Source organism: Podarcis gaigeae, assembly GCF_964106915.1.
Source record: "Podarcis gaigeae genome assembly, chromosome: 5".
Taxonomy (NCBI): Eukaryota; Metazoa; Chordata; class Lepidosauria; order Squamata; family Lacertidae; genus Podarcis; species Podarcis gaigeae.
In genome coordinates this window covers 34,867,272-34,889,146 of record NC_139681.1, presented here as the reverse complement: position 1 = coordinate 34,889,146, position 21,875 = coordinate 34,867,272, and the positions used below count along the sequence as shown (strand labels likewise).

General features: G+C 40.5%; 1 protein-coding gene across 25 annotated transcripts in view; it reads right to left on the bottom strand.

Moving 5' to 3' along the window:
* Positions 1-21,875, bottom strand: part of PCDH15 (protocadherin related 15) — a 649,118-nt gene that overhangs the window by 219,083 nt on the left and 408,160 nt on the right. For 23 of the 25 annotated variants that reach the window (XR_014564822.1, XM_083740648.1, XM_083740644.1 and 20 more), the window contains one exon: positions 3,200-3,319. The exons of the other annotated variants lie outside the window; for them this stretch is intronic. Coding sequence is in view for 22 of the 23 variants with exons in the window: in XM_083740648.1 (XP_083596774.1) it covers positions 3,200-3,319 (120 nt within the window). In the remaining variant the exon portion in view is untranslated. The remainder of the gene's footprint in view (positions 1-3,199; positions 3,320-21,875) is intronic. 25 annotated transcript variants of the gene reach the window in all.

Genomic DNA, 21,875 nt, shown 5'->3' with positions numbered 1-21,875 from the left:
AATAAAAGCCTAATTAAAACATTTCAGGCTAGATAGGAACAAATGATGATATCCAACTGGATGATGCAAAGAGTAGACCCACTGAAATTAGTAAATACAAGTCTATTGATTCCGGTGGGTCTACTCTGAATATAACTGACATTGTATATCTCCCAGTTTCTGGTTGAAGCAAAGGAGAGCAAGTGATGTGATGGCAAATGGGACCTAAAACTGACACACCCAACCATGAGGTTCTTGGAGATTTGGAACCTGTTCACATGACCAGGCTGCATTTGTGTGCTTCTGGTGACTGTTGAAACCAAGGCAAATGGGTTGTCTGATTTCTTAATGGGCCCAGAAGTACTGTAAAATCAGCACTATTCTTGCTGTAAATTTCCTGTGGTTATGTGGCCCTCACAACCACAATCACCTGTGGTTGGAAGCTTGCATAAATGGACCCAGGGAGGGGACTTCTCCCCATGCAGATGGGTCCTTGAATGAGGGGCCAGCATGTGTCACAACACCCTGTCACACACACTTGTACATAATTTGCATAAAACTGCAGTCTGATGAAGTAGAGGTAAAATTCTGGACTTTCCTTTGTTGAAGAATTAACACAAGCTTTTAGGCAAATCAACAGGCCTTCTCCCATGGCTTTATCTTTATTCTTCTTCATGGGGGTGCATTTATACAAAGAGGTAACCATGGGAGGATCTTAGGAATGATTTCTCACCCCACTGTGACATTTCTATGCTTTTTAAAAAACACCAGACAAGTGTATAAGCTCAATTGACTTTCGGTGAAGCCGTGAAATGACCACAATGCCCTGCTGAAAGTGCTCACCAGGAGCACAGCACTTTAGTTTGTAATTTGCCTAAAAGGTTGTGCAACCTAAAATCATTACAAGGTATGGTAATTGTGATCAAGTTACTTTTGAGCACTGATACCAGTTAAATTTAAACCAGAATGAATCATTTATATAGCCAAGAATTCATCGAACTGCTATGTACTGATTCAGATATCTGCAAGTGATGGGAGACTTTACACGATGGAGCATAAGTGTGTGGGGGCACAGAGTGCTACAGATCTAATGTATGTTGTGGACACTCCACCTACAGATATGAAAGCTACTCTGTTTGAAGCTACTTCCTTCACAGCTAAGACAAAAAAGAGTGCCGGTGCCATAATTTGCCTGTTGTGGAGATGTGACCATATCACTTCTTCACCATATCAAGCCTATAACAACGAATAAACATCTGGAGTGAATGTCAATTTTTTCTAAAGACCAAAGATGTTCAGGAGATAGAAGAAATATTGAAAAGCAAGGATTTTTTTAAAGCAAAAACAACAACACCTTGTAAACCTATGTTTGGGCAGATCCACTTTAGCCTGCAGCTGATTTAATTCTCTTTCATTTTAAAATATATTCTATGCACATAGACTTCACTTTGACATACTAATAGTCTACATATAATAACCACTTTTTAAACGTAGCAAGGGCAACATTCCATCTCATGAGCCTGCATGGGCAGTCTGAAATGGCATACTTTAGCAAGACACGGGCTTACCAACATCATCTGCAGCTTGTGGGAACTAGGTTCATCTTTTGCTGAATATTAAGCCTTGCATATCAGTATTTTCTCCATCTCCCCCAACACCCTTGGCAAAGTTTCATGGAGCAACACAACACATTGTTTTCCCATGCTTTTGCCTAATAGTGCAGTAACAGTGAGTGTAATTATTTTAATCCAACAAAAGGTGTGCCAATCATTCTCCTGATCAATTTTCTTGAACACTGATTCTATAACTTTCTAGAATACAAACCATTCACATCTCAGCTTTTTGTATGATCTCAATCACAATGGAGTCTCTACTATTACCTTGGAATAATAAGCAACCTACAAATGATAGCAATCATTCCTCCTCTTCTCATCAAAATGTACTTATTTTAACCTGAGTTTTATTATTATAGTCTTACTGCCACTGATAATTTAGAGCCTTTGCATAGCAATAATAATCCAAACGTGTGTGGGGTTTTTTTAAAAAAAATCTCATGGTGTCTAAAATGAAGTATTTTAGAGATATATCACAGGTAAAAAGTTTTCTGTGTATAAAATTGTGTTTAATTCTGCAGTAAAATATTTCCTCCAAAAATGGGCAGTCTAAAATATCATGACACTATTTCGACCTGCCCACTAGGAAACCTTTTTAAAAATCTTATCGACTAAATGCATCTGAATTAAACTTACATAAACTCACTGGTTTGAATTTTTTGTAAGTTAAAAAAGAACAGAATGCAAAGCCCAGTTTTAAGAATGATATAAAATGCACTGATAAGTAGATGTACTACTATGTTTTATATTTAGTGTTGCAAATGAAAGTGCCATTTTATTAATACCATAACTCTATGCTATACTTGACCTTTGGCTCACTTAGGACAGTTCACACAGATCATGTTAAAAGTTCAATCATCACCAGTGGAACTGGGGAGATCACACAGTCCTCCCCTACACAAGTAGATCCTTTAGTGAGTTGGGACCTGAATATGCAAAATGGCTACATCAGTGAGCCCCACTCACTGAATCCCACCCCTTGTTCACAGTGGATGGATCATATGAGTGGCCAACATTCATGACTCTAGTTCACACTAAGCATTCTACATGTGGTGCCCTCCCACGTCATCCTAAAAGTACATTATACATGTGGCATAATGGAGGATAAAGTTCTATACTCATATGCCCTTCTTGGGTCGACACACAGAATTGCCTACACAAGTAGTTCCAGTTGCCATGACCTATTTTTCCGGGGAATTGATATGAGCTGAGCATTATGCATTCAGTTGTATTTACACCTTCAGGACTGGTTCTTGAACATCCAGCAGGGGCATAAGTGTGGGAAGAAGCAGCACATGGGATTCTAGAACTCCACCAGCAGAATCAAGGAAGAATTTTGGTTTTGTAATGGCACATTCTCTCTAAAGAACTTCCACACATTTTTTGTCAGGTTTTACTTGTATGCAACATCTCCCTCTGCCCCCGTCAAAAAGAATCACTCTCAAATAGCTTAAAAAATAATAATGCCAGGTTTCTTGAAGAAATGCTTTTGGGCTCATAAATCTATGTGTGATACAAATCCCTTTCCCAAATCCCACATGCAAAGCAAAGTCCAGTTCATCCCTCCCCAGGATGCTATCTCCATGACAAATAAGAATTTCACATACTGGGTCGCTGGGATTGTACTGGATGACGTACTCTATCTGTCCATTGGGACCATCATCTATGTCTGTGGCACCATTGTTTCCAGAGAATCCTGTAAAGATGGTAGTTCCAACTGGTGTCAACTGCAACAACAAAAATGATGTGCACACTTAGGAACCCTTGAAAGACAGAAGAAGAAGAAGAAATCCAAGTAATGGCTTCAAGTAAAAATGTAGTTCAATGATGTGCTGGCAATGCTACCCTGTCGGACAATGTTACTGGATGAATGTATTGTGTGCACAAGCATTTCAGCTTGCCAGATGGAACAATCTCCCTCTCCTTTTCCTGCATGGTGTTCTGGAGGTTCTCCCCAAAGAGCCAATTTTGGAGGAGTGGGAAAACAGAAGGGAGGAGAGGGGAAGAAAGCTGCACTGTGCAAGCGGAAGTCCTTGCGCACAGCTTCCACTGATGGGGCTCATTCAGCTAATCCCACCCATTATCCCTACTCCCAGTTCAATGTTCCTTAAAAAAAAATCCCTCAAGAGAAAATAGGGAGGCTAAGGGCACGTCGAGCGCTGGTATTTTTTAGGTAGAGTTCAATCTCATACTGGCAAATTCATATTGTGCAATTAGTTGACTGAGAGCTCTTGTGCAACAAACCAACTTCCTCAAAAGTTTTGACTTTTTTTTGCAATTAAGTGACAGGAAAATGCACTGGAAACCGAAGGATGCAACATCATCTGACCTCCCCACAAACCAATAAAATGGGATGTTTGTTAAATAGCCAACACCACCTCATCTCCCTGCAAATCAGGATGAATACCATATAAACAGGCTGTCTGGAAGTGTCAATAGGCTTAATCACACACTGCAGTCCATGAATGGTTTGCACTCTAAAATTAAAGAAATACAGGTATGTGAGAGAGTGAGGCTAGTTACAAATGAGGAGAGGCAATTATAAGGCTGCAGAACGCTACTGACTGGTTGAGAGGAGCAGAGGCAAGCAGCACTGTCCAGCATGAGGTATACTGGCTCAGATGAGCAAGAGGAAATTGCACACTTTATACCATTTCAGGGAACAGAGAAATGCAAAAATTACACTGCAGGCTTTCACAACACAATCACATCCACACGTACATCCAAGTAACTACCACCGTGTTCAGTGGGGCTCAGTCCCCCTGGTAAGTGCATACAGGATTGTAAAGGCAGTCTCATTGTTACCTTCGACTTCTCTTGTTCATATGCCAGATATCATTTTGAGAGAAATATATGATGTTTTGGTGTTTGTCTGAATAATTTTTAGCACTGTGGAGCTCTACTTCTTACCAAAATTTTAGTCGCTTTCACACTGAAGTTACTGCAAGTTGCAAGGATGAGGGGAAGACTTATTAGGCACTTCTAAGATTCAGAATCCACATGTAAATGCTACTCATGCTGATCCCTGTGCTATTCAAACTATACGTGTATGGGTTTCAGAACCTCGTGGAGCAATGCTATACAATTCTGCAGAAGATTATGCCTATCTTCTTTTCCTCCTTCTTTTCCAAGTATTGTCTTGGTTTATCGCTTAACCACCAAGTCACAAGTATTCAATCAGTTCCCATATAGATGTAGTACAGTGGTATCTCGGGTTACATACGCTTCAGGTTACAGACTCCACTAACCCAGAAATAGTACCTCGGGTTAAGAACTTTGCTTCAGGATGAGAACAGAAATCATGCTCTGGCGAAGCGGCAGCAGCGGGAGGCCCCATTAGCTAAAGTGGTGCTTCAGGTTAATAACAGTTTCAGGTTAAGAACGGACCTCCGGAACGAATTAAGTAGAGGTACCCCTGTATTATAAATTGGGGGGAGGGGAAGACCCCCAAAATATTTGGATTCGGTAAAGGATTAGAATCTAAGGAAACCCCTAAATTTCTGGGTCTAGTAGGAGTTGGAGTTTAAACCTGTTTTTCCATGTCCCGGAAACCACCTGGCAGAAGAACCATCAAGAGATACCCACTGGAATGGCTCACCAATTAACCCCCTAAGAAGGCCAAAGATGATGAGGTAAGCAAACAGGAAATGTGTCACTTATGCAAGCCGGGGAAGATAGGCAAGAACACAAGGTGGGCAATCTTCAGAGGTTAGACATGATGTGTGGGGTCTCTTGGAATCTAAGGCTGCAGCAATGGGAAGAACAGGACCCTCTTGGGATATGAATACTCTGCACTCTCTCCATCTAGACACAGGTTGCATATATTTGTAAATAAACCATATACAATAAAGACACCACAGACTCTGCTGTGCCTCACTGTTCCAAAAGGAAATAAAGATCCTGATAAGCATGCCTGGTACCCCTGGAATCTCAGACTGCTCAGAGATTGGAGTGGCATGTATCACTATGCTTATTCAGAACTATGGTCATTAGAACTTTAACAAGACTTCATCATTCTGTATGCATTTGCCAGATATAAACATTCTAAAATTGATTTCAAAATTCTACCACTGAAATTCAATTGTCCATACTCTCTCTCATTCCAATTTTTCAAAATCTGCAATTTTTCAAACTTAATGAAATATCAAGCCCACACTTCAATGTTGGTACCATTCCTACATCAAAAATCTGTTTCATCTCCGTCACACAACATACACTTGTGAGAATAGTTTTTACAACTCCCAGAAGCAAACCATGACACCCTGTCTTCTGATGGGAACAACTGCTGGTTCTTTCTTCACTAGTGTAGCACAGCACAACTCTTGATATTCTAGAAATATGTTCCTCAGAAAATGAATGGCAAAGCTTAGTATCAATCAGAACCATTTGGTGAAGAAGTCCAATGAACACTGGAATATAGGAAGATGCATTATACTGATTCAGACCATTGGCTATCCAGCTTACTACTTTCTTCTTCTTCTTCTTCTTCTTCTTCTTCTTCTTCTTCTTCTTCTTCTTCTTCTTCTTCTTCTTCTTCTTCCCACCACAACCACCAATACTACCCAGCAGCAGCTCTCCAGGATTTCAGATAGTGGGAGTTTTTTTCCCACTGGGGTACAGTTCTCCCCGAGGGTCAAACTTTACATGGTTGCATTTAAACAATAAATGCCCTTATAAAAAGTACCACAAAAACATGAATAGGACCAGGACCAAAGTGAGCAGGGAGGGCTTTAGCTCTTTAGACCTTGCCGACATCCTGTTACCCATTGGCAACAATGGGAGCATCCCTCAGGTGGTGGAGGGTGGGGTTGGCACTTGGATCCTGGCCGAGGGGAAAGAAAGCGCCAGTGTTCACAACTCACCAAAATGCTGAACTGCTTGTGTGTCAATGAAATGAATGGGGACTGCACAAGAGCACCATAGTGTTTTTCCTGGATGGCCTCTCTGTTAATCAAGAGATTTTAGTTATATTGCATCTCTTCTGTTGCCATGGATTTCAGGGTGACCTGGGTTAATAATTTTTATTAATATGGTATTAGTTAAAAACAGTAAATTACTGTACCATATGGAAAGCATGTTGTGTGCCAATACAGCAATTAATCAAATTCGTGGGTAGAGAGAAAAGATACATGGCTTAGATTTATTTTTATTTAAATTATAAATGGCTCACTGAAGACTATAAAAATATAACTGATTGCAACAACTGATGAACACAACCCACAGCAACATGTACACATAATTTTCAAATGCTTTTTTTCCATTTATCACACTTCTTGGATTTTTTATTTAACAAGCAGTTTGTATTTTAACTGATTTTGTTTCAAAGGGGATTAAACAACCACACACCCCACAAAAAATGTATCTGGCAGATACAATTATGAAATAATTGCCTGCATATGAGAGCCAGGATTTAGGCTGTTTGCACTTGGAAGACTTGGATTCAAATGCTGGCTTGTTTGGGCCACGAAGTTTATTGGATTACTTAACTCAGTCACACTCTGTCTCAGTTTAAAAACACCCACACAAAAATCACTAAAAACCCTCCCATATTTATGGAGGATGCTATACTGCTATGATTTTGAAAGCTGATATTGTTCCTTGGACAAGTTATGCTCCCAACCACTATTTTCAGAACAAACAAAAATATAGCTTAATAACAGAATCAGTTTGCTTGTAGAGAGCCTTTCGGAGAGATATGAATATGATGCGTGGCTTATTTTTCAAGAAGCTAGTAGTCATTGCTTACACTTAGAGAATATTTTATTAGAGAATGTTATTTGCTTGCCACTGGCCTTTGGCAGAAGGAAAAAACGCACACTATCTGTTTTGGGTAAACAGAACACAGAGAGACAAGTTGACTGTGTCTCTCCCCATTTCTAAGTAATTGCTTTCATAATTTTCTCCCCATGGCAGTAAATATTGTATGATCAGTACACAAAACTCATTGATTTAAATATTGGCTGCAGGAGAGTTTCAGAAGGATTTTAGATACTGATGTCAGTTGAAGATAAAAATACCAGATCTGCAAAAATGGATAATTATTTTACTATTAAGGACTATTGGTCCATATAGTCTGAATTCTCTATCTCAAGCAGGTTCTGGATCCTATGGAAATCAGTCAAATATTGGAACAAGGTGTACCAAAAGGCTAATGATAGCAGCTCCTTACCAGATAGATAACCATGCTACTTGGATTTTGTTTTTTGTATCAAAACAGTGCCCTTCTGAATGGCAGAAACTTGCTAAGAGTAGATCAGGGATTAGAGAATCAGAAATTCAGGGGACACGCTTCTCTATTTGGTTCTTGGGACTCTTACTACGCCACACCCCTCATTTGCCCTGCTCCACACACACTTGAAGTCCTTTTGCCTGGTTGTGTGCATGTGTGTGTGTTTGCATTTCCTTCTTAACTTTATTTTTCAGTTTCTAAAAATGCATATAGCCAACAATCACCATTATATTACTACTCCAATAAGCATTCCCTGTATATACAATACAAATAATACAATCAAATTTAGGTAAGTTTGTCAATAGCTTAAAATCGCTTACATCAGTTAGGTGGTTTTGTAGGGTTGCCATACGTCTGGAATTTCCTAGAAAACATAGCCAGGATTCAGTCACTGCAAAAAGTGTCTGGGCGGAATTTGCTGAAACATCTGGGGCAATCCAGACATATGGCAACCCATGATGAAAGTGTAGATTTTGGCGAATTCCCTTAAAAATAGATCAAAAATGCATTTTTAAAAAGAGATCTTATAAAAAAACCTCAACAACTTCTGTGTTCAGATTTTCACGTTTTGAAATACGGCAACCCTAGGTTTTTTGTGTTCTTGAACTATGCAAATATGGTAGGCATACCTGGAGACAGGGAAGGATTTCAGTACAATGAAAAATTTGGAGCAAACCTATCCAGTCTGCATCTGACATATCATGCCCAGAACAGAATGTAGACATGTGGATTGGATCATGTGTCTACAGACCTTTCCAGAACGCAGCTAGTTATGAATTAAATTTGTATGAATGGGCTTTCTTTCTTTCTTTCTTTCTTTCTTTCTTTCTTTCTTTCTTTCTTTCTTTCTTTCCTGCCTTCTAGCTGCTTGCAATGTCTTTCCCCCTGTATGATTACCTGAGAAGGTGTAATATATCATAATGTACCAATGCGTCCAGGAGCTTTTTGCTCCAAGTTTTCAGCTCCACCCACAAAGTCCCTGGTAGTCATATACTGTACAGGGAAGGGAAGGGAAGGGAAGGGAAGGGAAGGGAAGGGAAGGGAGGGGACATGCAACAATGGACTGCCACTTCCAGGGCGTATTTACTCAGACATTTTCAACAGGTTCTTTTATGTAAAAGAAAAGAAATATGATGTAACCTCTTTTGGACCTCATAAATGTTCATTCAAAAGCTGTTCATTTCAAACCTGTTGAAAACATGTGGATTTCTAAAGTGTTTTAAATGATTTTTTTCTTTAAAAATATCCATCCAGACATGGGATGGAATAGATTCACCAGTCTACTTGTGTTCAAGGGACCCATGCCTGATCAAAACCATTTCATCCATTCACTTTGGTTCTTGCTCACCCATAGCTGGAATACAATCCCTCCACCAGGGACTGAAAAAAAGTTATGCCACCCGGGAGGAAACTGTAAATGTAAAAGACTGACATTCTAAAGAGGAGCAGCCTCTTTCTACCCTGGAGGTGATAAGTCCTCACACAAGCCCCAAAGAAGCACAGATGGCAAAATTAGGATGGCTTAGATGAAAATGGACAGATAAAATCAGCAGAGCACGGATGTGATGCTTGCAAAAATAAAGAAAGAATGAACCTGTTTCAGTAGTTATGGGGGCATCCAACTAATTTTCCCCCTCAAAGATGCACTTCAAGTTTCAGGGCAAGCTCGATTTCCAGCACTCAAAACAAAATATTTGGTTTTTCTTGGAAAATACAGTTTTACACATGTCACGCCTATGTCTATCACCCCCAACAATACAGAACCTACAGCCTATTGTTTTTATTCCCATCATTTAAAAAGCTCTCCATAGAACTGTGATTTTGTTAAAGAATGTGATGCAGATGCAATGAAATGGCTTTCCTACAATTGTGGTTTGAAACATTCAGTAAGCTCGTTCATGCCCATGCTTGTGATCTTTCGTCATTCAGTTACCAGCATATGCTGACCTTCAACCAAATGCCATGAAAGCACTCCATTGAAAAGTATAGTGTTTGACTTAACAGTACATCCGGTGATAATGAATATTCTGTTTGTGGTAGTGCTATAACAATGGTGCATTTATTCATGAAGGTCATTGCTTGATCAATGAGGAATGGTGTAAGGTAAGTCATCACAGTATGTCTCAATAACAGGTGGCATTTTCAGAATGCTGATTTGAGGTAGCAGTCTTCCCTTACTTAATTCAAAATGTTTAAAACATCTTTTTTTTAAAAAAAACCTCTCCTCAAGGTTATAAAAATATGAGTGTTGGTGCAATCAGAAATTTAATCATGGCAACCAGCAGCAAAGGATATGCAGTGAACGGAAAGCATCCAAAATGAACCCCAGGACAAGAGAGAACGTATGTCAAGATGCTGAAAAAATATAGATTTTATTCTCAAAGCAGTCCAGTGTGTTTCAGGCAATGCTTGTTTAAAAGATCTGTGGATCAGGAAGCAAGAAAGCAAAGCCCTGCTGGCTACTAGAAAGAGTGTGGACTACCAAGCACAGCCAATCTTTGTAGAAGTCTGATTGTCTGAATCAGGAGATGTACAGCATGAATAGCTTTCAACCCCCACCTCCTTTTCACATGGGCAAGTCTCAATTAAAATATTCCTTCTGCACATCTACATTATGTGAATCTGTGTGCTTGATTGAGTCCTGTGAAACTCCCTGAGAAATAAAATAATTCAAAGCACTTTTAAATCACATTGCTTCCCCCAAAGAATCCCAGATTTGCCCCCTCACACAGCTACAATTCCCAGCATACTTAACAAACCGCATTTCCTAGGATTCTTTGAGCAAAGTCATGTGCTTTAAATGGATAATGTGCATCTAGCTAGCCTGTGGAACACACAGCCAAGGGATTAGTGTTGAGACCCAAACTGTAGATAAAGATACTTCAAATAATAATTTAGAGGCTACAGTCAAGGTTCCAAAACCCAACAAAACACATCCTATGTGTGCATTAAGTAGGCATTTCCTCTTATGGCCTTTTAGGACATGAGAAAAGCCGCCTCCCTCTTTCTCTGGAACAAATGCACAAGAAGGCTTGGTAGCAATGAGTTATATAGTTAGTGCCATCAAGATGACAGAACTGGAAAGGTTAAATATTCTTTCAGGAACTGTCAGGTGTGATAGTAGTAAGTAATTTACCAGTCCCATCTATAATACTCTGAGGGACCAGAGAAGGCCTTTAACTGCAAACCTACCACCAAGGGAAAAAGAAAATTGCTAGGTGGACAAACTAAAGTTGTACAATAGCACTCTCTTTAAGTGCATGTTAGAAAATCACATCATCAGTATGAGGGGAGGGGGAAATTACACCAGAGGCATCCAAGGAAGAGACTGCTCATCAGCTATAGGTTAGCAAAATTTTGTCTGTTGGAATCTTCCATATAATATGTCAGCTCTTCTGAAGCCTAGTTACCTTGTTAATTAGTAAAAATTACTGAATGATATCAGTTAAAACAAAACCTTAGTACTGATGCAGACCCTCCAAGTGTCCTTATTTCCTGGGCATGTCCCCGATTTGGAGAAGCCATCCCGGTTAAGGATTTGATTCCAGAATGTCTCACTTTTCCTTAGGACATCCCTATTTTCATTGGAGAAATGTTGGAGGGTATGGAGTTGAAATGTTGGAGAGTATGGAGTTATCCAACTCCCGAGCTGTCTGAAGGCAATCCTATACAGGGATGGTTTTTTTTTAAATGTTTAATGTTTTATTATGTTTTTATATGTGTTGGAAGCTGCCAGGGCAACCCAGTAAGATGCATGGGCTATAAATAGTAATATTTTCATTATGGAATGGGGTGTCCCTATTTTGACTGGAGAAATGTTGAAGGGTATACCAATTATGCCTTCCTGAAATGCTAGTATAACACTGGCGTGCTGGTATGATTGCTAGCACTGCCTTCTCTAAGCAATGATTTACTAGTCAGACAGGTTTTTTAAAGAGTTCAGCCCATATGCCCCTCATTTTCGGTAGTAGAGTTTTCGGGGCCTGAAAATATGCATCAAGGCTACATTCCGTAAGCCTTTTACCCTGTAGCTGTCTCATTTAGGCTAAGCTATTTTCTTAGACTTTTTCTAAAACCCACATGAAATTATATAGCCCTTCTGTGAAACCAAATAAAGAACTTTGAACAGGGAGATCTCTTGAAGCTCTACAGCCCACATCATGCCAGCAGCTGCTGGTGTGACTGCCCACATGAAAATGGGAAAGCATGGGATGCCTGGATGAGCAACTTCTTTTCTTGCAAGAGTTCCCAAGTTTGTTCCTGTCTGAAACCTGGGAGAGCTTGATGTCATATATGAAGCTGGAAAGGGCAAATCCTGCCACATTCACTTCATAAGGCTGTATATGGGGCTGCCTTTGAATAACCTTCAGAACCTTGCATTGGTCTAAAATGCTGGTGAAAGCATATTGCATACATTTCAGAACATGTGCTCTTGTTTAGCAAAACATTTCTGAGACTGATTCAAAGGGCTGATCACCACCCATAAAGCCCTGCTGGTCCAAATCCTGGAAATCTTAAGGAATACCTGCTTCCTAAGACCCAGTGAAGAGGCCCTTCTCTGTGTGACAAAATGGGATGAAGCAAGAGTGGCTGCAAAGTGTTAGAGGGCCTTTCTGGGCCACCGCTGACCACTGGGGCTTCATCTGGAACCTTCATTTTTTAGATGTTATTAGTTGGTTAAGACAGCTTTGTTTAGGCAGGCCCTTTAAAAAAATAAAAATCTCATGTAATTTTATACTACTCTGATGTTTTAACTAGCTGCCATTTTGCCTCTTTAGTGTTTTGTCTTAACTTCCCGGAGCTTTAATTATTTTTATTTATGTGTTTTTACTGCCTTGAGTTATTTCAGTGGAAAGGTGGGGATAAATTATATTCATACTCAAAGCTGCATTACATGCTGATCTTTTTTAAAAATGCCAACACTACCATCCTGATTTAGCAAATACAATCTGTCTGCAGAAACAGGTTTCTGTAGCCGAATCTTCCCAGTCAAGTGTGCAGAAGACTAATGCATGGGCTGGGAGACCACATCCAACTACAACATAAGGCATGTAGAATCCTCATTACCGATGCACCCAAGCTTGTGCACTATCTGTATGCAGATGCAGAAGCAAGCCTTCTACACAGTTCATTAGAATTGTGAACCCTTAAGTTCAGTGCAGAGAAAATGAAGGACAGCTAAGATGGTAAAAGCAACTTAAAAACACAGTTCAGCACTTTGGGAGACAATCCTAGGAACACCTATGTGGAAGAAAGTCCCATTGAAAACAAAATTTACTTCTTAGCAGTGGTGCAGCATGGGAATAGAAGAGCAAACTGATTCAGTTGTAGGTGGTTATGGGAAGAAGAGGAGGAGGAGGAGGAGGAGGAGGAGGAGGAGTTTGGATTTGATATCCCGCCTTTCACTCCCCTTAAGGAGTCTCAAAGCGGCTAACATTCTCCTTTCCCTTCCTCCCCCACAACAAACACTCTGTGAGGTGAGTGAGGCTGAGAGACTTCAGAGAAGTGTGACTGGCCCAAGGTCACCCAGCAGCTGCTTGTGGAGGAGTGGGGAAGCGAACTCAGTTTGCCAGATTATGAGTCCACTGCTCTTAACCACTACACCATGCTGGCTCTCTCTTCTAACATCCACTATATACTAGAAGCTAAATTAGACTAGTTCTGCCAGTAATTCACATCTGGGACTATTGTATAATATCCAATATTTTTAAAGCAACATGTAGCTGTGTGGCATCAATTATTTCATGCCTTACTGTACACTATAATAAACAAATTCCATGATTGGGTACTCAGTTCTGAGATGACATAACTGACATACTGCTATAGATATACGGAATGTTCTTATGACATCCTTTGTCACACCAAATTGCCTTCCTGCCAATTTCCTTCTGACAGTATACTGTGAAATACCTTGTGAACTATTGCCCCTTTCCCAGGGTAAAGAATATTAAGCAAGGCTATGTAAAAACAAAATAACAAAACAAATTCCACCTCTGTGTGCGTTTGTGTGAAGAACCTAGAGTCCCTCTCTACTCATCACTGGGAGCAAAATAAGAAATGTGAATATGAATGAATGGTTTGCAACTCAGTCAAATATTTTAAAAGGTCAAACCAAACTTGTCAGCCAAATTAACGCATAGAGGGACAGATTCCAGTATTTGAAACAATAAAAACTTTCCTATTATCTAAAAAGAGAGGGAATGGAACATCAACCAAATGGGCACAGTAAAATGAGATACCTTCCACCATGTCATTGCATCAGATGCCTGAGTGTTTAATACTGGGTGCATTTGTTTTAATTGTGTTCAATAAGGGACTTTCCATCATTAAACCTGAGATATATTAAATTTAGAACACCTTGGAAAATTTTGGCAGTACACATTTAAAATAGAAACCCATGGCATGTCTTATTCAGAGTCAGTCTGTTAGTCTATCTAGTTCAGTACTGTCTTGACTGACTGATGACCACTCTTCTTCAGGGTTTTAGACAGAAATCACTCTCAGACTTTCCTGGATATTCCTGGGATTGAACCTGGAACTTTTTGTTTGAAAACCTCTAATCCAAATTTACTGGAATCCACAGAGGAACCAAGTGGTGAAGTGGAAAACTCTATTACGGGGAATATTGTATTATATATTGTACAGTGGTACCTCGGTTTACAAACTTAATCCATTCCGGAAGTCTGTTCTTAAACCAAAACCGTTCTTAGACTGAGGGGCGCTTTCCCTAAATAAACCTCCCGCTGCCGGTGCCCTTCCACCATTTGAATTCCATTCTTAGACCAAGGTAAAGTTCTCAAGGTAAAGGTAAAGGGACCTCTGACCATTAGGTCCAGTCTTGGCCGACTCTGGGGTTACGGCGCTCATCTCGCTTTTTTGGCCGAGGGAGCCACCGTACAGCTTCCGGGTCATGTGGCCAGCATGACTAAGCCACTTCTGGTGAACCAGAGCAGCACACGGAAACGCCGTTTACCTTCCCGCCGGAGCGGTACCTATTTCTCTACTTGCACTTTTACGTGCTTTGGAACTGCTAGGTTGGCAGGAGCATGGACCGAGCAATGGGAGTGCACCCCGTCGAGGGGATTCGAACCACCGACCTTCTGATCGGCAAGTCCTAGCCTCTGTGGTTTAACCCACAGTGCCTCCAATTCTTCATAATTCAAGCATCAGACTGTATCCACTTGCCAGATCTCAGGATGTCATAAGAGGAAAGTTGCTTGTATAGCTTTACAAGAAGAATAATCTGTATGTAAGTTTCAGGTATCTTTTTATCATGACATCTTTTTAATATGACAGCCGGCAATAAAAAGCATCTACATTGTTGCTCATCTATGCTAGCTGAAGGTTCCCAAATAAAAGGGGGAGGACAGCCCGAGAAACTACTGCAAACTGTCTAAGTGGCTCTTTTTAGAAGACAAACTACAAAAGTTTATTGCTGCCAATTAACAACAAGACTTTCTTATATCCCTGGGAAAAGCAGAAGCTTTGTAAATAAAAGAGAACCTTATCTACATATGGAATACTTAAGCTTCAGAAATCCACTTCAGTAATTTATGTATTAAATTAATCTAATTTCCATGAGATGCATTCATTACTTCCATGGCCTATTAAGCCTTATTAAGGCAATAATAATAATAATAATAATAATAATAATAATAATAATACCTCTACCTCTCTTTTAAGTCAGAACCAGTGAAGGCGGTGAAGGTCCTGTGTGAGTGTCTGGAAGCGGTTGGGGGATGGATGGCGGCTAACAGATTGAGGTTGAATCCTGACAAGACAGAAGTACTGTTTTTGGGGGACAGGAGGCGTGCAGGTGTGGAGGATTCCCTGGTCTTGAATGGGGTAACTGTGCCCCTAAAGGACCAGGTGCGCAGCCTGGGAGTCATTTTGGACTCACAGCTGTCCATGGAGGCACAGGTCAAATCTGTGTCCAGGGCAGCTGTTTACCAGCTCCATCTGGTACGTAGGCTGAGACCCTATCTGCCTGCGGACTGTCTCGCCAGAGTGGTGTATGCTCTGGTTATCTCTCGCTTGGACTACTGCAATGCGCTCTACGTGGGGCTACCTTTGAAGGTGACTCAGAAACTACAACTAATCCAGAATGCAGCAGCTAGACTGGTGACTGGGGGCGGCCACTGAGACCATATAACACCGGTCTTGAAAGACCTACATTGGCTCCCAGTACGTTTCTGAGCACAATTCAAAGTGTTGGTGCTGACCTTTAAAGCCCTAAATGGCCTCGGTCCAGTATACCTGAAGGAGCGTCTCCACCCCCATCGTTCTGCCCGGACGCTGAGGTCCAGCGCCGAGGGCCTTCTGGCAGTTCCCTCATTGCGAGAAGCAAAGCTACAGGGAACCAGGCAGAGGGCCTTCTCGGTAGTGGCGTCCGCCCTGTGGAACGCCCTTCCAGCAGATGTCAAAGCGATAAACAACTACCTGACATTCAGAAGACATCTTAAGGCAGCCCTGTTCAGGGACGTTTTTAACGTGTGATATTTTAGTGTATTTTTGGTTTCTATGGAAGCCGCCAGAGTGGCTGGGGAGGCCCAGCCAGATGGGTGGGGTATAATTATTAATAATAATAATAATAATAATAATAATGATAATAATGTTACTGAGGACCTTCATAGCGAAGCAAAATACAATTTACAGTAATTATCACACATCAATATGCTTCTGATGCTGTACATACCAACTGAGATTAGTGATTTAAACACCAAGGTGGGGTGGGGAGAATAATTACACTGGAAGTGGAAGAAACTCACTTTGAACTATAATTTCCAAGTTCACATCTTACTTCGGACAATACTTCCAACAAAGGGGTCAAACTATACCTAAGAACTATCTTCCAAAAATGGGGGGGGGGGAATGTTATCCAAAAAACCAACTAAAGGACAGCTACTATCTTCTTACTATCCTCAAAGCAAGGCAAAAAACCCAACACATTAAACTCTTGTAACTAACAGAATAACTGGATCTGAATATTCTTAAACAAGACTGCAATCTTGCCCTTAGAATAAGAGCTAAATACTACATCAACAAAATGGTTTCTCTCAAAATGGAAGATCAGTAAATTTTGCAGTAATTTCTCCCAGTAGTTATTACCCCAAAACACACCATGGTCTGTTAAGGTTGGCATTGAGGCATACTAAGATTTATGACTGTACAGGCCAGTAATGGATTCATTGACCTTCAGAGCTACCTCATCATAATAAAATTCTTGCAACTACAAAAGAACCAATGAACCAATGGACTATTTAAAGCATATCAATGTAAGCTATTGCTATCCACTCTCACCTTAATCTTCTTTTTCTCTTAGCTAAACAAACCAAGTGCCTTTGACTTTTCCTCATGTGGCATGCTTCTGAACTATTTATCATTTCCATTGCTTTCCTTCAACTCTTTCCCATTCAGACTGGGTGTGACTGTTCTGTGTCCCCAGAAAGTTTGCAGTTTAGTTTGATCTTAGTTGCTAGTGTCAGCGATCTGCATTTTGATTCCATTTTACACACACACACACACACACACACACACACACCACAGACATCATGTCTGGGAATGGCTGCAATGATAATATGAAGGTACTGCATACAATACCATTTATTTTCCTTACACTACCTGGTATGGCAGTTGCTGAACAAAACTCAGTCACAAATTATCAAGTTTATATGGAATTATAAAACTCACAAGAAATGCCCATATTATAAAGAGTAAAGTCATAAGCAATACAATAAGACAAATGTAGAGATAGATTATCAGTCTTTAGTATTATTAACTTTTACCAGGCAACAACAGTATTAGGTTGCTGTAGTTTCAACCATTCAGAAGTACCCCACCATGGGTGGGGAAGCAAACAGGGATTGATTATTCACTAACACAATGGATATGGCTTAGAAAACAAGAGCGAGAGAAAGTGCAGCAAAATGAAACCAGCATTTCTTCCTATGTACATTGAAATTTAAGGTTGTTATCCGGCCACGTGACCTGAAGCATGACAACAGGGTGGCACACATCCCAGACGAATAGCTGAAAAGAGGGGGAGAGTGGTGAAGCATCTCTCCTTCCATTACATACAGGTGCAGTGAAGTTTAAAGGTGGGAGGAAGCACTTTAGAAACTTTCTGAAGCACCTTCCCCTCCTTTGAAAGGAGTTGAGGAGAGCTATGAGGGGAGTGGTTGAGCTGAGATGTGATGCGATAGGCAAGGGAGTAAGTGAGGTGTAAAGGGAGGAGCAGTTGGTGAGGTGTTGGAGAAGATGGGTGTATGACAGGGTTGGCGAGCAGGAAGAGCAGATGTGGTAATCCTAGGCATGATACTTGTTGCTACCAGGCTGTCACTTATCCAGGCACTGGCCAGAGCTACTTAGTTTCAGCATGATGGTGCCTTCTCGTGTGCCTTCAAATCCTATAGCACACGCAACCTTTAGCACCTAAAATATCCCTCTCAGCTCCACTGCGCAATAGCACAGAATTTCAAAGTGCAAAACAAATGGGAGAGAATATTCTATATGGGATTTTAAAACTTCATCTCTCAAGGGGTTATAATTTCATATACTAAAAAAAGAAAGAAAATAAATAAAAATTCTAGTCTTCACTTGCCTTTTTTCAGTATTTGCAAATACTCAAGCTCTTGTAAGAGGAGCAGAAGTAAGGAATCTCACACCATGTGAGGAAAAAATAGAGTCTGGAAAACAGAAGGTTTCGTTGTCTTAAATAAAGATCTTCTAATAGATCTTCTAAGCAATAGTAGAAGGAATTCAGCAAAACAGGAACAGTAAAGAGTTTAATAATAACATTGGAAATACAATTGATCTGTGTAGGTTAAAACAATGTGAAATACACAACATATACTGTAATATAATAGGCATATGGCAATATGCCAGTTAATATATAAAGATGCAACCATGGGTTGGAGGTATGAGAAAAGAAGAGACACCTTTGCTCATATTTGGTACGTATGTAGCCTGATTAAATTTCAGGTATCGTGGTTATCACAGGCTTTTAGTTAAAATTATATTCTCCAACACTGCTCATTGGGAATGTCAATGATCAGACAGGAAAAGGCTATATTGTCGGGCTGTTTATGCCAATGGCATCATTGCTGAGGAGTGGGGAACTTTCTTCAGCCCAAGGACTGCATTCTCTTCTGGGTAACCTTCCAGAGGCTACATGCTAATAGTGGGTGAGGCTAGAGGCAAAATCGGTTGTCTGGCTCTTTCCTCCGCACTGTAGCCTTCTGCACTCACAGAAAGCCTGAGGGACGAAGAAATAAGTAAAAATGAGGCGGAGATAGCTTGTGCTAGCATAGCTCTGATTTGCAGAAACTGGCTGCATCTGATCTCTCCCCTCCCCTCACTGCAGCCTCTCAGCATGCCATGTCCCAGTCCTTTCCTGCAGGTCCCCGGTGCACACAAGAGGCTTACTGAAGACACAGGGGGCTGCAGTGGAGAAGAGGTGGCAGGACAGCATTGTTGTGCAAATTGAATTCAACACGTGTAATGGTCAATGGTTAGGAATGGTGAAAGATGGAGTCCAACAACACATGGAAGACCACAAGTTTCAAATCTCTGCCTTATAATTAAGCCTATCCAAAACACTAGAGCTCTGAATTCCTAAGCTCAGCAGCTACCCCTGTACAAGTCAAACAGCAGCTCCTCCAAGGATTTAGGTTAGTTGTGAAATTCAGTAACATCTGAAACCTCCAAAGTTTGTAAGAACTGCACCTTGATTAGCAAGGGAAGGGGTCATTTACTGAAATCACCAATTTATTTTCTTGTCCTAATTTCCTCCAAGGCTATAAAGTGTTCCTCAAATCTATGGAGCATGTTATTGAGAGATCTTTTCTTTCAACAGACGGCTATACCAAAAGAGGGATGGGTGGGTGTGCAAGCAAGCAAGCAAGCAAGCAGAAGGAGACAGTTTGAAAGTTTTTACTGCTGCAGACCATAAGCTAGTTTTTACAATCCTTAATTTCAGCTAATTAAACCACACAATTAATTATGCTACTGATTTATCACAAGGCTGCTTGCCATTTCGTGTGACTTTTCAACAGCAACTCAAAGACACTCTTAATAGCCGCGCCTGATCAAGTAACAGAACTTATGAAAGATTTATACTGAACCAGCCACAAGCCACAGATGCCTGCAGAGGAGAAGTCAACAGAGGAAGCTAATCACCATTTGGCCAATTGAAGGAGGAATACAAAGGCATGAGCATTGTCTTATGTGAAAGAACTGGGTTCTATCGCATCACTTAACAGTGCAAAAATCCAGCTGTTACCCTGAAAAGCCTCCACAGTCCATACAAATAGTAGTGCCAGCTCTGCAAGTAGCTTGTGATCTAGCAGATCCTGGGTCAGCTCAGAACACCCTGTTTGGGGGAATTTCCACTGGACTCTGCAATGGGGGATACCACTGAAGGGCCTTCTGTCTGCCATTAAGAGGGTGAAAAGGGAAGCTCTGTGTTGATGGAGGTGAAGCTCTGTCTTGTTTCACTCCATTGGTGGCAGCCTGCAAGAGGTTGGCTAAGCTGGCAGAATTGAGTAGAGGGACGGATGCTTCCACTCAGTCCATACCCACACAGCCCAGTATAAGGTGGTCCTTTATAAAAATTAAAGCATGCACATTCTTCCTGTGGATGCAACCTTTCGCACACTAAAGAAAGTCACCAGGGCAAAATACACACACACACACACACACACACACACACACACACACACACACAAAGCTGAGAACTGATCATGCCTGATATTAATTTAAAGCATTGCTAAATGCAAAAGTCTGAGGACTGTGGATTACAATTGCTGTAAATAAACCACAACAAATGTAGTCTATAATTATATCGAACTTATAGGCACTTAACAAAATCAATTATAGGGGGAAATGTTTGTGCAGTTGTTTGAATTTTAAACCTACCCACCCCAGTGCTCTAAACAGCTCAAAAATATTTCAACTCAAAACAATAGCAAATAATTATAAAGCTTCAAAACGCAAAAAGAGCCAATAAATTCTTACATTAAGAAGAAATTTGGAACAACAATAATGGTGTTTACATAATTTGTGCCACTTAAAAGGCAATAAACCTATGTACAGAATAATGAACATTAAATGCTTTGAAATAACAGTTCTTAAAATCAAGCAGTGCTAAAAAATGTTCTGAATTGTTTTGGATTTGGGCTCAGCAACGTAGGAATGAAAATAAATCTATATAGAAAAGGAGTGATATATATCAGACAGGTGCAGGAGGAAATTAATAGAGCAGCTGGAGGGGAAGATTCAGCTCATTTTTGGAAACTTATTAAAGGAGGAAATCAATACATTTGGCATAAAATTGGTCTAAAGTATTGAACTATTCTGTTGTACTGGATAATATTTTCGAGAATTGCCATCATTGTTGACCTATCTGATATGGCTAAATGGTATTCCAGGAAGGTCTGGAGAAGAGCAGCAAGAAAGCATCAGGTGAGGATTTCATGTCACCTGACATCTATATAAAATTATTTTGGACTGGTGGGTTCCAATTCTAGCTAGTGATAGAAAATAATTTTAGAGTTGGATTTATTGCAAGCTGATTGAGATCCAAGACAAAGTCCCTTTGAATTCCAGCTTGATTCTACCTATGGGGTGGTATAAATTGGAGCAGGGTGGGGCATTGCTCTTTGGAGCCTTTATTAGATTGGTCCCAAAGTCTTTTAAACAGAATGAACTTTACCCATAAGCCCAGTGTACACACATTCAACAGTTCAAGAGACTGAACAGGTTAAGTATCTGGAAATGCTTATTTTGATGGGTCACAGTTGGATTTGTTGTTTTCAAGTGGCAAAAATAAAATGGGGAAATTACAGTATGGAATCTCAACTAAAGCATCCACGACAGGTGGCCATCCAATCTCTGCTTAAAAACCTCCAATGAAGTAGAGTCCACAAGGGTGCAACAAATTTTTCACCCTTTGTTGAGAAAAACTGAGTAACTGTATTCACATTCTGCTTCACCTTGGCCCCTTCAGTTTTTCTCTGAGTTCTCAAGTTGGCAGATTCAAGACACCAAATGCTCAA